At 40.5% G+C, this 16,517-nt stretch overlaps 1 protein-coding gene across 2 annotated transcripts in view; it reads right to left on the reverse strand.

Annotated features, from left to right (window-relative positions):
- Nucleotides 1-16,517, reverse strand: part of LOC110947972 (zinc finger protein 252-like) — a 31,815-nt gene that overhangs the window by 7,378 nt on the left and 7,920 nt on the right. Inside the window, exons 4-15 of one of the 2 annotated variants that reach the window (XM_051944273.1) lie at nt 14,571-14,701; nt 13,512-13,747; nt 12,366-12,463; nt 12,185-12,285; nt 10,737-10,972; nt 10,566-10,663; nt 5,138-5,253; nt 1,398-1,633; nt 1,235-1,314; nt 1,045-1,160; nt 519-754; nt 330-427 (exon numbers count right to left, since the gene is read on the reverse strand). In XM_051944273.1, the coding sequence (XP_051800233.1) occupies nt 330-427; nt 519-754; nt 1,045-1,160; nt 1,235-1,314; nt 1,398-1,633; nt 5,138-5,253; nt 10,566-10,663; nt 10,737-10,972; nt 12,185-12,285; nt 12,366-12,463; nt 13,512-13,747; nt 14,571-14,701 (1,782 nt within the window). The remainder of the gene's footprint in view (nt 1-329; nt 428-518; nt 755-1,044; nt 1,161-1,234; nt 1,315-1,397; nt 1,634-5,137; nt 5,254-10,565; nt 10,664-10,736; nt 10,973-12,184; nt 12,286-12,365; nt 12,464-13,511; nt 13,748-14,570; nt 14,702-16,517) is intronic. The other variant, XM_051944274.1, reaches the window with a different exon arrangement.

Below are 16,517 nucleotides of genomic sequence, written 5' to 3' on the forward strand. Positions count from 1 at the left end.
AAATCTCAGCTTAAAACTGTGTTGATCCACTTTTATTTCTGTTCGTGTCCAAAAATGAAGCATCTACACTGATCAGATTCTGTAAAAAACTAAAAATCCTTTGTTCCTCGGTGCAGCTGAGACCAAACCGTTCAGGAAGTTTTAGGTTGAACTGCAGGCAGTGCTTCCTCAGAGAGACTGAGAGGGGAATCAAGGCTACCAGATCAATAAAATACATCTGTCCACAAGTGGGACATCTTTCATGTTCTGGACACATGGAGACACTTCAACATCTATTTAACAACATCTGGAAACCTGCTGCTGGTTTCAGGTTTCTATGAACATCTCACCTCCTGTGGGTTTGTTCAGAAAAAGATGCAAGATCTTCAGCAGCGTCACTCTGCAGAGGAATCAGGTTCTTCTCACCGACATCCACGTCCTCTCGGGTCTGAAAGAGGTTTTAGACGAGCTTTTATCACTTGGGACAAAATCAAATGTTCAACTATCTGAAAAGAAATACTGCTGTGAACGTTCCAGACCTTCAGTCGGATGAAGAGGGACGAGTTCCGGTTGGTCCGGTTCACCTGGTGGATCTCCTCCGGGGTCAGACTGTCCACCTCCAGAGGAAGCAGCCTCTTGGTTCTGTCCGTGGTGAAGACATCGAAGGGTTCTCCATCAGCCAGCTGAGGGAAGGAGGACCTGAGCAGCTCCAGGAAGTCCTCCTCCTGGAGACCTCGAGGACAGTGGAGCTTGTGGACCGGATACTTCTGAAACACTGAGAGGAACCAGAGGAACCCAACCAGTCAGGAACATGAAGGACTCGACTCAAAATCTTTTTAAAACGACCTCGATGTCGAGCCAAATGGATATAAATGACTCAAAATTGTCCAAAACAACATAAACTTATCAAAAATGAGTGAAAAAAAATTCATAATGACTGGAATCAGACTAAAATTACCCTGAATTTGTTTTAAAAAGGGTCTAATCTGTTCAAACCTCCTAACCTTCAGTCCAGGTCAGGGTTATTGATCAGTTATTGATAGGTTATTGATGGGTTAAACTCACCTCCAGGCGTTGTCATGTCGTTCTCAGATGGGTCCAGGATTCGGATCCTCAGATCGACATGAGAAGAAAACTCTTTGGTTCGAGGTCGGCCCCGTTTCTTCCTGACAGACTGAACTCTGGGAACAGTAACACTCGAGTTAGAGGACCAAACTGCTGATCAGTGATCAATAATCGATCAGATGTGACTCACTGTTCGATCACTGAGGTTTGATCAGGAGTCGATTGATCTTCTGTAGCTGCAGCTTCTTGTGTCTGGAGCTCTGCTGAACGCTGAAACATCAGAAGGTGGCTAAAATGACTAAAATATTCTCTAGGATGGTTCCTATCTGTAGATATCTGAGGAGCTGTGGTACCTTCAGGCGGATGTAGAGGACGGGAACCCCGGTGGATTTGGTGGTTCTGTAGATCTGCTCTGGAGTCAGAATGTCCACGTTCAGAGGCTGGAGCCTCCTCAGGCCGTCGGTGGTCAAGGCGTCAAAAGGTTCTCCGTCAGCCAGCTGAGGGAAGGAGGACCGGAGAAGATCCAGGAACTCCAACTCCGGAAGACCTCGAGGACACTGGAGCTCGTGGACCGGGAACTTCTGGAACACTGTGAGGAACCCAGAGAGAACTAAGAATCAGAATCAAGTCATTTTACTGGAACCACTTAGTGACACTGTTGACAATCATCAGAACCATCACACCAACATGACAAACAGGACCATCAGAACCACAAGGACCATCAGGACCAACAGGATAAACCGGACCATCAGGCCCAACAGGACCATCAGAACCACAAGGACCATCAGGACCAACAGAACCATCAGGTACAGGACCAACAACATCGTCAGGACCAAAAGGACCATCAGGACCATTGGGACCATCAGGACCAATAGGACCAACATGACCATCAGAACCAACAGGACCATCAGAACCATCAAGACCAACAGGACCAACAAAACCAACATGACCAACAGGATCAACAGGACCATCAGGACCAACAAAACTATCAGGACCAACAGAACCATTAGAACTAACAGATGGCCCTGGTTTATCGGGTCCGTGTGTCTCTGGGTGACCAGGTCATAAAATCACCCGTTTTCAGGTAACTCTGACTGTAAAACTCATTATTTAACTCTGTTCAGACCAATGTTTGGTCTCTGATGGAGACTAGAAGCTCTAGACGAGAACACAACTGATGGAGATAAAATGACCACAAAGAGATGCAAAACTGCTACAATTAGGCACAAATTCCATAAAAACCTAAAATGACCACAAAAAGACATAAAACTAGTGAGAGATCTGAAATGATCCCATAACAACTACAAAGTAGGGCTGAAACGACTAATCGATGTAATTGATTAAAATCAATTATTAAAGTAGTTGTCAACTATTTTGGTCACCGATTAGTTGGTTAATAAGTCTATTTTTACCGTAAGCGGCATGTTTCACGCATATTTTAAGCCAGCCTGTAATTGTAGTGACCAGGTGTGGCAGTCATGAGCCAGTGTAGGTTTTACGCAACCAGAACTGCAGGAGAAGAAGCAAACAACCAATAGGTTGCCTTGCTTTAGGTCAAGTGATGTTCACTCAGTGTCATAGAATCACGCTCAGCGGCTGTGTACTCACTGGGAAATTCCGACAGGAGGTCCTCACATACTTCGGTGAGAAGCCAGTTTCCAAGGAAGAAAATCCGTTACTGTGGTGGAAGTGAAATGAGGTGAAATACCCCTTTTTGTCAAGGTTAGCGAAGCCCTACCTCTGTATACCAAGCACGACTACTAGGGTTGCCACCCATCCCTTAAAATACGGAATCGTCCTTTATTTGACAATTAATTCTAGTAAATTGTTCCGGTCACAGTTTATCATCATCTAATCATCTCCTGAAGTCCCTTTGGTAAGAGACATCAGTACATGGTTGTGAATTTACCAGAGGATGATTACAGTTAGACTAATGTGGCCGTAGACTCTACAGGATTTTAGTGACTCAATAAATGTTGAGTTGTTTAATAGTATTTTAATATTTTAATAGCCAGTATGTGATCAATAAATGGCCTTTGCCTATCTAAAGAAAAACTCACTCAGAACTCTGATATGTTAACGGTACTAAATAAATAAGTCAGTAAATACATTCAGACACACATAAATAAGTTAATACATTAACTGTGTTGAGAAAATATTTTTAGATGGGAAAATATCTGTAGAGAATTTCTTTGTCCAGTGTTCTGCATTCAGTTTTTGCAGAATCCAGTATTACACACTGGTTGGTCATTACATTTTATTAGTTTGGTTTCACTGTTTAAAATGATGCCACATCTTTATAGACAGAACCTGTGATCATAAAACAATACTAAACTTAGTTTTGTGTTAATAAAGCACTTAAAGCTTTAAGTATGACTAAATGTTTTTTCAAAATTAAATAAACCACTCCTTGGGTGGTTGTGGCCCCAGGTTTGGTAAAGTTGTAAAGATATTCACAGATTCAGACTTCCAGCATCAATAACTCATTAGATATAAGTTGTCAAAACATAAACGATGCCTCTTTCCCATCGTTGTAAGGCAGATGTTGTGCTACAAGCCCAGTTTTATCAAAAGTAGCTGTCTTTCAAGTTGCAGAAATAACACTGGTGTCTATGGAGGGAACAGGTACGGTCTGCAAATTGCAAAACCGCTGCAACAGCGAAGAGAGACACAAATATTCAATAACCTCACTCTGATACACTGTAGTGTCCACAGAATCACTGCAGCCTTCAACTGGCTCCAGTTGACACCAAAGTTATTCCTGCAGCTTGAAAGACCGCTACTTTTGATAAAACTGGGCTTGTGGCACATTGTCTGCCTTACAACGATGGAAAAGAGGCATTGTTTATGTTTTAACAATGTATGTCTAGTGAGTTATTGATGCTGGAAGTCTGAATCTGTGAATGTCTGTTCAATTTTACTGAACTGTGGACCTGAGGAGCCGTGGTGGGCGTTCTTTATTTTCGTTTCTGAAAGGTGGCAACCCTAACTACTACACCAGCAGAGTGGCTGTTTTCTGCAGCAGGGAATATAGCCTCTAAAAAGAGAGCTAGCCTTAGCCCATAGCATGTAGACATGCTAACATCTTTACACTGCAATGCAAAGTTCATGATTCATTCATTAGAATAATGTTTACATTGTTTGTAAAATGCACTTGTTTTCTCTAAATATTCGGGTTTGTTTTTTTTTAACTCTTAAAAATGTGACTTCCATTTAGGATCCTGAAATGACACTTTATTTTAAGAATTGTTTAGTTTCACAGCATGTTAATAAGCTATAAAACTCGTTCTCAGGTGAAATCTGTGTTTTTTTGGAAAACATAAAATGCAGTTAACAACAAAATTTTTCTTTCTGTTCTCAAATTACTACCTTAAATTTAGTTCACTACTTTTGGAGCCCTTACTTGTGATATTATTGTAGTATAGCTTAAAATACATGGTGCCCAGAAAATGCTTCTCCACAGGAAAGATGTTTTAAAGTATAAATGTTGCCTTGGTGAAACTTCATTTAAGATCTTGTGACGTTGGATGGTTGTATGAGTATGTATGTGTTGATGAGTCAGTGTTTTGATTGCTGCTAATTGAGACATACTAAAATCCAACTCTGGATAGGTTTTTGAAGAATTTAGCACATTGTACCATGGTTAAAAGCTCTTAAAATGTACGTGGAATGACATAGGCCCTTTATTAATATTTTACACTGAAAAGTAATGGCAAAATTAAAATGTAAGTGCATAAACCGATTAATCGAAAAAATAATCGACCGATTAATCGATTATCAAAATAATCGTTAGTTGCAGCCCTACTACAAAGAGATGCAAATTTATCACTGAAAGACTTAAAACAACTACAAAACAACACAAAACCACACAAAAGATGCAAAATAATCACAAAAAGACTCAAAACTAATCAGACGGACTCAAAGTGACCAAAAACAACCACAAAACAAGGAGGTGACTCTCCAACTCTAAGTGTTTATTCAGAGTCTCTTCACCAACAAACAGTTGAGACAAAACAAATGAATAAATCTGCAGCTGGTCTCCACATCTCCTCACTATCTGATCAATAACTCCACCGATCGACGGGAAACTCACCGATGGGCGACATGACCCTGATCTGAGAGTCCTCCAGGATTCGGATCTTCAGGTCGATGTGGGAGTCCGACTCCTGGTTCCGAGCTTTTCCACGGCGTCGCCTGTCAGACGGAAGTCTGGGAAACAGAAACAGCGAAAAATGGAAATCAGGGGATGAAGCTAATGATCAGCTGAAGGTCACCTGCTGTAGACATTCTGAAGGACACAACAGGTTCAAAATTACTCAAACATATCCAAAAAGGACTCATAAATGGTCCAAAATGACTGAAGTATGTCCAAAAAGGACTCATAAATGGTCCAAAATGACTGAAGTATGTCCAAAAAGGACTCATAAATGGGCCAAAATGACCCACACATATCCAATAATGATTCAACGATGTCTGAAGTGACTCATAAATGGTCCAAAATGGCTCAAACATGTCCAAAAATGACAAAGTTAAGTCAAAATTACCGAGATATATCAAAATGACCCAGAATTTATAAATTGACTCAAAAATGGTCTAAAATAACATACACCTCTCTAAAATGATCTAAACATGTCCAAAATGACTCATAAATTCTCCAAAATGATATAAACGTGATCTAAAATTATCAAAGTATTTTGAAATTAGTCCAAAAGTGACCCAAATATCTCCAAAACAACAAGAAAATGTCCAAAATGACAAGAAAATGTCCAAAATGACTCATAAATTCTCCAAAATGATATAAACGTGATCTAAAATTATCAAAGTATTTTGAAATTAGTCCAAAAGTGACCCAAATATCTCCAAAATCACAAGAAAATGTCCAAAATGACACATAAATTGCTCCAAATTAGAAAAACATTAACAAAAATCACCAAAATTTTTCAACATTTGTCCAAAAATGACTCATAATTTGTCAGGAATGACAAAGTTGTCCAAAATAACACAGAATGTGCAAATTGACTCAAACATTACCCAAAACAACTCATGATTTGAGAAAAACGATGACATAAGCTTGGTCAAAATGTCTCAAATGTTCTTCAAACTTACTCTAAAACTGTATAAAATAATGATGATGTGACCAAAAATGAGTCGAGTAGGGTTGGGCCAACCTCCTCTTCTTCTTCAACCCCTAGTTGCTCTTCGTCATCTCCGTCTGGTCTTCATGGGCCTCGATCAGGTCATTAAGGTCATCACTGAAGCCATCTCCTCCCAGTAGTTCTGCTAGCTTCCTGATCTACCACAGAGTGATGGACTTCATAGGAGAAGAGCCCTTATAATCATGGACCACCAGCTGGCATTTGAAGTGTCACTCATCTCCTTTAAGGCCTTCTGATTATTTAGGAGACATGATGCAACGGTGTAGTCATGCCAGTACGGATTTAGCAAGAAGTCTTCATCCATAAATTCTGTTTTTGCTTAAGGTGTACCTGGTGTGTTTTTCTCAGTGAGGAATATGGTTATGGAGAGTTGCTGGCGCTGCTTTTTCTTCTGGGCGAGAAGGTTTCTATAAGCTGACATGATGCCACCCTCGACTGTATTTGAGAATTGTAAAGAATGACGCATCTTAGTGGTCCCATTCTGGAGACATGATTCAACAGTGGAGTCACACCAGTACGCCTTTATCAAGACGTCTTCGTCCGAGTCCCGAGGTTCAACGAGGTTTTACAGGGCGTTTCAAGTATAGACAGCCCTAAAATTATGAATAACGCCTTGCTCCATGGGTGGAACCAGTGATGTGGTGTTCAACGGTAAGAACTCTACCTGGACACCATCACACGACAGATCAACAGCATGACCTCCAGTATTGTCCATGACCAGAAGCACTTTGAGGTCTTTCTCTGCCAGACAACGCTGGACTTCTGGATAAAGAACTGGTGGAACCAACCCGAGGTCAGGGGTTCGGTGATCCAGGCCTTGGGGTTGTGCATCCAGTCAAGCAATCCAGCTACTTTGGCTTCATCCATCATTATAAAAGTGCGAGACGGCATTCGCTTCCAGAAAAAAACGTCTCATCCATATTAAAAGCTAGTCCAAGCTGATAGCCCCCTTAAAGGATGATGGTTTTGATTGTGTTGTTCATGTACTCCTGGGCTACGGATTTATCCGCAGACGCAGCTTCTCCATGCAGAGAATCGCTCTTAAGTCCAAAGATGACTCACAATTTGCCCAAAATAACATGAACTCTCGCCAAAAAGTCTCAAATATTTGCCAAAATGACTCAAAATACATCAAAAATTGACTTAGAATTAGTCTAGAATTACAAAAACAGGTCCAGAATGACATAATCTTCTCCAAAATGTCTTAAGTATTTTTCACAGTGACCCTCATCTGTCCAGATGGCCCATGACAGATGCAAATCTGCAAAGTAGCAACATTATATTTATTTTACCCCAAAAAAAATTCCAAAATGACTCAAATATACAAACTGACTCAAATATTTTCCAAAATGACTCAAAATAAGTCCTAAAACGACTCAGAATTTACCTAAAATAACAAAAAATGTTTCAAATGACAAAAATCTGGCTAAAATTACCTAGGATGTAAAAAGTGATCAAACATGATCCAAAATAACTCACAGTTTGCTGAAAATTACAAAACAATGTCCAAAATGACCAAAAAAAAAAGACCCAAATATGCTCAAAATGATACAAACTTGTCCAGAATGACTCATAACGTATAAACATATCAGACGTTAGTTCTTGTTCTACTGGTTCTGGGAGGTCATCTGTTGATTTTGGTGGCTGGTCATCGGCGTTGATGGATCTTCTTCAGCATCTCTATTCTGGCCCTGTGACAGACTGGTGACCTGTCCAGGGTGTCCCCTGCCTTCACCTGAGTCAGCTGAGATAGGCTCCAACACCTCCCATGACCCTAGTGAGGATGAAACGGTGGATAGAGAATGGATGGATGGATCTCTATTCTGCAGAGGTTCCTCCTCTTTGGGCTGCAGCTCCTCTGCAGATGGAGCTTCTCGCTGCAGAGAAACGTTCTTAAGTCCAAAACGTTTCTGGAACTTGTCAAACCAACCTTTACTGGCGTTAAACGGGGCTAGTGTGGTGGGAGGAGCTCTGGATGGTCCCGCTTCCTCGTCTCCAACGTCAATGCCTCCAGCTAACGTCCCATAGAGCTTCTTGGCCTTGGACCGGATGGAGATGGAATCCAGTGAGATGTTCTCCTTCCTGCAGTCGCTGATCCACAGGGCCAGAGCAGACTCCATCCTCACCATGGCCTTGTTGCGGGACGTTACCACCCTCTTGGCGAACTTGTTAAAAGTCACCACTGCCGTCGTCCTGATATTCCTTTCTCGTTTCTTTATGTAGCGGACCGTGGACTCGTTGATCTGGTAATGTCGGCCTACAGCCGCGTAGCTCCTCCCGTCCTTCAGCATGTCCAGGAGTTCCACCTTTTCTGCGATGGTGAGCCTCTTCCTGTGGCGCTTGGGTTTGGGGCCAGACGTCTTAGAAGAACGTTTGGTCGACGTCCTAGGGCTTGAAATAAATTAAACTTTTTACGAAGACTTCACAGAAACACAACACGGCAGAGCAACACTAGCGATGAGACGTGGATGTGGAACTGACGAGATGCTGAATGCTGCTGTCCACGGAGGAGATGATGCTACGGCCTCTGAGCCAATCAGAGCCCAGCGTTGGATGATATGCAGTTTATCAACATTTAATATGTTTTATTATTAGTTTTTATACATTTTTTATACTGCTTTCAATTTTGGGGGGGTAGAAAATGCTTATTTTACCACAAAATAATTAAAATAAATATCTATATACTGCAAAATCCTCCTCCATTAGATATATACTATTTGAAAAACCACGATACAATGAGACCACAAAAAATAAACCACGATATGGTGAGGGACAACTGTCTCAAATGTGTCCAAACTGACATAAATTTGTCCAAAATGACCCAGAATGTACGAACTGACTCAAACATGCTCTAAAATGTCTCATAATTTGACCAAAACATTCCCAAAATCTGGCCGAAATGTCTCAAATGTTGAAAAAAAAAACGACTCACAATTTGTCTTAAATCACAAAAATGTCCAAAAAGACATAAACTTCTCTAACATGTCCCAAAAATGTCCAAAAGTACCCAAAATTTACAAACCGACTCAAATGATTTTGAAAATGACTCAAAATAAGTCTAGAAATGACTCATAATTTGCCCAAAAGGACAAAATGTCTCAAATGTTGCTTGAAACAATTCAAAAATTACTCATGATTTGTCCAACTTGACAAAAAAATGTCCTAAATGACAAAAGCTTGGCTAAAATTATCCAGAATTTAAAAACAGACTCAAACATGCTCTAACATGTCTCGTAATTTGACAAAAAAATGCCCCAGATCTGGTCAAAATGTCTCAAGTATTGTTCAAAATGACTCACAATTTGTCCAAAATCACATTAAGGTCTCCAAAATAGCTCAAATATTATCCAAAAGTGACAAATTTTTCTAGAATGACAAACACATGTCCAAAATGACATAAACTTCTCCAACATGATCCAAAATTTACAAACTAACTCAAATATTTTCCAAAATGACTTAATATAAGTCCAAAAATAATTCACAATTTACTCAAAATGACAAAATCTGGTCAAAATTTCTCAAATCTTGTTTAAAATGACCCAAAAAAATGACTCACAATTCGCCCAAAATTATTAAAAAATGTCCAAACTGACATAACATCGCTAATATTGCTCAAAATCAGTCTAAAAATGACTCGTAATATGTCCAAAATGCCCCCCAAAAATTCAAAATGTACAAACTGTCTTGGACATGACCAAAAACAACCCACAATTTAAGAGCAAAATGACAGAATGCTGGTCAAGATATTAAATATTTTCCACAATGACTCAAAATAAGTCCGAAAATGACCCCAAAAGGTCCTAAATCACATAAACTTGACCCAAATTTACCAGCACATTTCAAAATTTGTCCAAAATGACTCAGAATGTATGAACTGACTCAAACATGATCTAAAATGACACAATTTGACCAAAAAAACATGACATGGCCAAAATGTCTCAAATATGGTTTAAACTGGCTCTAAAACTGTAAAAAATGAGGATATGATCAAAATGACTAAAAAAAATCTAAACCACATAAACTTTATCCAAAATTACCAGCATATTTCAAAATTAGTCCAAACTGACTCAAAAGCGGTCTAAAATGACTCAAAAATTGTCAAAAATCACTCAAAAAACAATCTAACATCACTCAAAAAATGGTCTAAAATAATTCAAAAATCGTCCAAAATGACAAAAACATGACCAAAATTAACCAAAATATTTCAAAATTAGTCCAAAAATTAGTCATAATTTGTTCAGAATGACAAAACTTGTCTAAAATGACTAAAAATGACTTTTAAATGACATAAATCTGTCTAATGCCACCCATAACGTATAAACATCTCAGATGTTAGTTCTTGTTCTACTGGTTCTAGGAGGTCACCTGCTGATCTGGCGGCTGGTCGTCGGCGTTGATGGATCTTCTTCAGCATCTTTACTCTGCAGAGGTCCCTCCTCTTTGGTCTGCAGGTCTCCTGTAGACTGAACCAGAGAAGACCTGATCAGAGCTGGTTCCTGGTCCAACGTCCGGCAGACGCTGACCTTCCTGCAGTACCTTCAGACGGATGTAGAGGGCAGAGTTCCCCGTAGATCGGATGGTGCTGCTGATCTCCTCTGGAGTCAGAGTCTCCACGTTCAGAGGCTGAAGTCTTCTGGTTCTGTCCGTGGAGAAGACGTCGAAAGGTTCTCCGTCAGCCAGCTGAGGGAAGGAGGACCGGAGCAGCTCCAGGAAGTCGGACTCCTGAAGACCTCGAGGACACTGGAGCTCCTGGACCGGGAACTTCTGGAACACTGGAACACCGAGAGAATGTTACTGGAGCCGAAATATACAGACAATACTTCTGATGGTTCCACCTCAGTTTGGTTCTTCTCCTCTGGACTCTATACCTCTAGTCTGTCTTGGTTCTTCAGGTTCTTGATGGGTCTAAGTCAGGTCTTTGAGGAGACCAGTCTAGAACCTTCATCCTAGCCTGATGGAACCATTTCTTTACCACTAACTGACACTTTTGGACATTTTTTTTTAGCCATTTTGGACTCATTTCTAGTAATTTTGAACCAATTCTTTGTCATTTTGGACAATTTTTGAGTCGTTTTGGACAAGTTTTAAACCATTTTGGACCAATTTTAAGAGTCATTTTGAACCATTATTTTCATCATTTTGGATGTTTTTTATCATTTTTTGTCATGTTTGAGTTGTTGATTCATCGTGTGAAGATATTAACACACAATAATACACAATGGACAATTTTAGCATCAATTTGTTAAGTTTTCAGTCATTCTTGATGTTTTCAGTTATTTTGGAATAGCTTTGAATATAAATTTTTAGGCAACTAACTGTTTTGCGTCAATTTGGGCAAGTTATTAAAAGTTTTATACATATTTTAGTCAATTTGGACAATTGTTGAGTCAATTTTGGTCGATTTGGGAAATTTCTTAAATCATTTTAGTCAAGAGTTTCAGTCAATTTGGACCTTTTTGAATCATCTCAGGGAACTTCTGAATATTTTTAGATATATTTCCAGCCACCTTGGACTATTTTTGAGTCAATTTGGGCAATTCTTGGGGTAATTTGGTAAATTTCAGCGTCAATTTGCAGTTTTTGAATCATTATCAAAATGTTTTCAGTCACCTTGAAATAGCTTTGAGCAAATTTGGATTGACTTTAAGTTGACCTAAACAAGTTTGGTGTCAGGGCAGGTTTTTAATCATTTTCTACATGTTTTTAGTCACTTTGGACATTTGTTGAGTGGATTTAAGTCTACGTAGACTCTTCAGTCAGTATGGACCGTTTTGAGTCAATTCTGGGCAACTTTTGAGTTCAAGTTAGTGATTTTCTTCTTCAGATCTTTGTTGAGCTCCTCAGACTTTCCCTCTGTAGTGTTTGCATCTAATGACTGGATCTAATGGTTCTATTTAAACTGGATCAGAGGAGTCAGCAGCTGTAGTCGACTGGAATCAAAAGTGCTAGTTTGGTTTGAAGTGCAGGATGTTTGCTGGACGTACCGCTAGCTGACAGGATGTCGGTCTGGGAGGCCTCCAGGATTCGGACTCTGAGGTGGATGTGGGTTTGCGTGTCGCTGGTCCGAGGTCTGCCGGGCTTCCTCCTGCCACAGATAATCAGACATGAAGTCAGAACCGTCCTGAACCTCGTTTCTCATCAACAGCAGCCGACAGACTGGAGCACCTGAAGTGTTTCCTGGTTTGATCCGACGAGGACGAAGGTTCGGCAGCGGTATCTATCTGTGACGGATCGAACTCAGCCGACGGCACCTCCTTCGGTTTCTGAAACAGTTTGGAGAAGTTCTTTAGGAAAAACGTCCGAGAACAAACCAGATTACAGAACTTTAATGTGTTTTCATTTTGGCCACACAGAAGAAACAGCATTATCCGATTCCTCTTCCTCCAAAAAAACTGAGTTCACACCCAGAAGACATCCAGGAAAAAACACATGACCACAAGAAGACAGAAAATGATACAAAATAAGGACAAATAACAGAAAAATTACCACCAGGACACACAAAATCAAGACAAAAAATAAAAAATGACGACCAAGAGACACAACGTCTCAACAAAGAAATGCAAAATTACCAAAAGAAGACACAAAATTACGACAAAAAATGCTAAATGGCCACAAAAAGCCACAAGGTCAAGATGAAAAATACAAAATGAGAATAAAGACACAGAATGCCACAACATCAGGACTAATAAATGGAAACTTACCACCGAGACACACCGATTTATGACAAACTAAGGAAAATGACCACAAAGAGACACAAAATGGCTGCAAAAACCCAGAACTAACACAAAAACCTACAAAATCTCAACCAAAAAACCTGAGAGGATCACACAGGCACACAAAAGCAAGACAAAAACGACCACAAATATTTAAACAACCACCACAAAAATAAGTGACGACAAAGGGACAAAATCTTGACAAAAATGACCAAAACGAGACACAAAATGATGACAAAAAGACAAGGTCAAGATGAAAAAAAATTACAAAATGGCAATAAAGAGACACAAAACGGCAGCAAAAACACAGAAAATGACCATAAAAAATAAAAAAATGACCACAGAGAGACAAAATCTAGACAAAAAGATTGAAAGTTAGCAAAAGGAGACACAAGATGTGAACAAAAAAGTCAAAATTACCTAAAATATGCACAAAACAATCACAAAAAGACACAAAATCTGGACAAAAATGTAAATTTACCACCAACACACACAAAATTATGACAAAAACAAAGAAAACAACCACAAACGGACACATTGAAGTTCATCTGTAGAACTGTGTAGCTTCAGTCCAGAATGAGAAGAGCGTCTGCAGTACCTTCAGCCGAATGTAGAGGGCAGAGTTCCCGCTGGACCGGATGGTTCCGTAGATCTCCTCCGGGGTCAGACTGTCCACCTCCAGAGGAAGCAGCCTCTTGGTTCTGTCCGTGGTGAAGACGTCGAAGGGTTCTCCGTCAGCCAGCTGAGGGAAGGAGGACCTGAGCAGCTCTAGGAAGTCCTCCTCCTGGAGACCTCGAGGACACTGGAGCTCATGGGCCGGATACTTCTGGAACACTGAGAGGAGCACAGGAACCAGAGTAACCCAACCAGTCAGGAACATGAAGGAGAGGACTCAAGACGTGTTCAAAATGACTCAAAACATGTCCAAGATGACCTGAAAATACCTCAGAATTACCCTAAATATGTAGAAAATGACCTGAATACACCTCAGAATGATCCTAAATATGTAGAAAATGACCTGAATACACCTCAGAATTACCCTAAATATGTAGAAAATGACCTGAAAATACCTCAAATGATCCTAAATGTGTAGAAAATGACCTGAATACACCTCAGAATTACCCTAAATATGTAGAAAATGACCTGAAAATACCTCAAATGATCCTAAATGTGTAGAAAATGATCTGAATACACCTCAGAATGATCCTAAATGTGTAGAAAATGACCTGAAAATACCTCAAATGATCCTAAATGTGTAGAAAATGACCTGAATACACCTCAGAATTACCCTAAATATGTAGAAAATGACCTGAAAATACCTCAAATGATCCTAAATGTGTAGAAAATGACCTGAATACACCTCAGAATGATCCTAAATGTGTAGAAAATGACCTGAATACACCTCAGAATGATCCTAAATGTGTAGAAAATGATCTGAATACACCTCAGAATGATCCTAAATGTGTAGAAAATGACCTGAAAATACCTCAAATGATCCTAAATGTGTAGAAAATGACTCCTAGTTGTTCAAAATCTCTGTAAGTATAAAGTCATATCATCTGCATAAAGGCGGATCCTCTGGTCTGTTTATAGATTATCTAACTACGTTTTATCGTATGTCTGACCAGGTTTGAGCAGACCACTGCTTCAGACTCACCTCCAGTTGAAAGAACGTCAATGTCCGAGTCCTCCAGGATGCGGATCCTCAGGTCGATGAGGGTCTGCGAGTCGCTGATTCGAGGTCTGCCGACGCTCCTCCTGTCAGACGGAGCTGAGGGAGGCACCAACCTGAAGACCAGCAGTAGAGTTACGGATAAAAACTACAAACATGGAAGACCAGCAGCACAGTTACAGATAAAAACTACAAACATGGAAGACCAGCAGCAGAGTTACAGATAAAAACTACAAACATGGAAGACCAGCAGCAGAGTTACAGATAAAAACTACAAACATGGAAGACCAGCAGCAGAGTTACAGATAAAAACTACAAACATGGAAGACCAGCAGCAGAGTTACAATAAAAATTAAAGCTGCAAGCAGCGATGGACGGGTCCTCGCATCCACGCTGGTCGGCGAATCCATGCACGTCCACCAGGTGGCGCTGTGACTGAGAGTGTGTGCTGGCCTCTGAATCACATCTGGACCAGAGTTTAATCACACGTAAAATTTCAGCCAGATTGGAGCATGTTCAGACTAGTTATACAGCATTTCCTGGCCATCCACCACCAGGTGGCGCTGTAACTCAGAGTGTATTTCAAACAGTGGATGTGATGAGGGCTGGACTCTGATCACTCATGAAAAGTTTCAGGCTGATTTGATCATGTAGAGGCCAGTTATACAGCATTTATTGTCCCTCCAACAGGTGGCGCTGCAACTGAGAGTGTCTGTTGGCCTGTAGATGTGATCAGGATTGGATTGTGATCACACATGGAAAGTTTGAGGCAGATTGGTGCATGCAGAGGAGAGTTATACAGCAGTTGTTGTTTCATGGCGAAGCATCAAAACTCTAATGGTCGCCATGGCCACGCCATTTGGCTTCTGGTTAAACTTTTGATAACTTTTCCAAAGCAAGTCCTGCTGTGTGGACTGACAAAATTTCAGGTCTCCTGGAATTATCCCCTAGGAGGTATTAACTCTCAAAAATGAGAAAAATCATCAAAAATCTCACAATTAATCCAAGATGGCCGACTTCCTGTTGGGTTTAGGACATGGCTCCAAGAGGCTTTTTTGTGCGTCCTGATGTGCTCTATAAGCCTCCCAAATTTCATGGATGTAGGTGAAACGTGCTGGGGGGGCTGTTTGTTAAAAATACTGTAGGGGGCGCTATAGCATGTGCAGTGCCGAGATGCATACAGTGTTGTTCCTTGGGTCAATGGTGATCTGTGTGGTAATTTTTGTGAGCATTGGAGTATTCCTAACCTGTCAGAAAGGGCTTTGTTTTTCATGGCGATATTTGGTTGCTACGGCAACAGCGTTGCATGAAATGTCACACCCTTCACAGTGTGTGATCGTCAAGAGGTGAAGACTCGACTGACCAATTTCCAGCATGATATCACCAAGTTTGGGGCCATTGTACCTGAAAATATAAGGCCTTAAACTTACTATTACCAACAGGTGGCGCTATGACTTTTTCAAAATTTATGAGTGTGGATGTGTTCAGACTGGACCTGGTGTCCATCATGTGAAGTTTGGGGCAGATAGGATCTTGTTCAGCTGAGATATGAATCGTTAAATTTTCATGGCGAAACATCGAAATTGGTTTGGCCGCCACAGACACGCCCTTTGATGACAAGTCACCATTTTCACTGGGATGCATCATCAATGTGTTTAGGCTGTTGTCACTGCATTTGAAGTGAATATGATCAACCGGGTAACAATAGGGCATGAAAGTGTAAAAGATGTCTATTTCCTGAAACCACAAGGTGGCGCTATGACTGTCAATGAATATCCCTATGTGGATGACATCAGGACAGGACTGTCATCATACATGTAAAGTTTCAGGCAGTTGTTGTTTCATGTGGCAGTTGGCCTAATGACTACTTTTTCAAGTTTGCAGGTGGCGCTATAGAGCCATTTTGCCACGCACATGCGCAACTCCCATAAA

The sequence above is a fragment of the Acanthochromis polyacanthus genome, chromosome 24 (assembly GCF_021347895.1).
Source record: "Acanthochromis polyacanthus isolate Apoly-LR-REF ecotype Palm Island chromosome 24, KAUST_Apoly_ChrSc, whole genome shotgun sequence".
Classification (NCBI taxonomy): domain Eukaryota; kingdom Metazoa; phylum Chordata; class Actinopteri; family Pomacentridae; genus Acanthochromis; species Acanthochromis polyacanthus.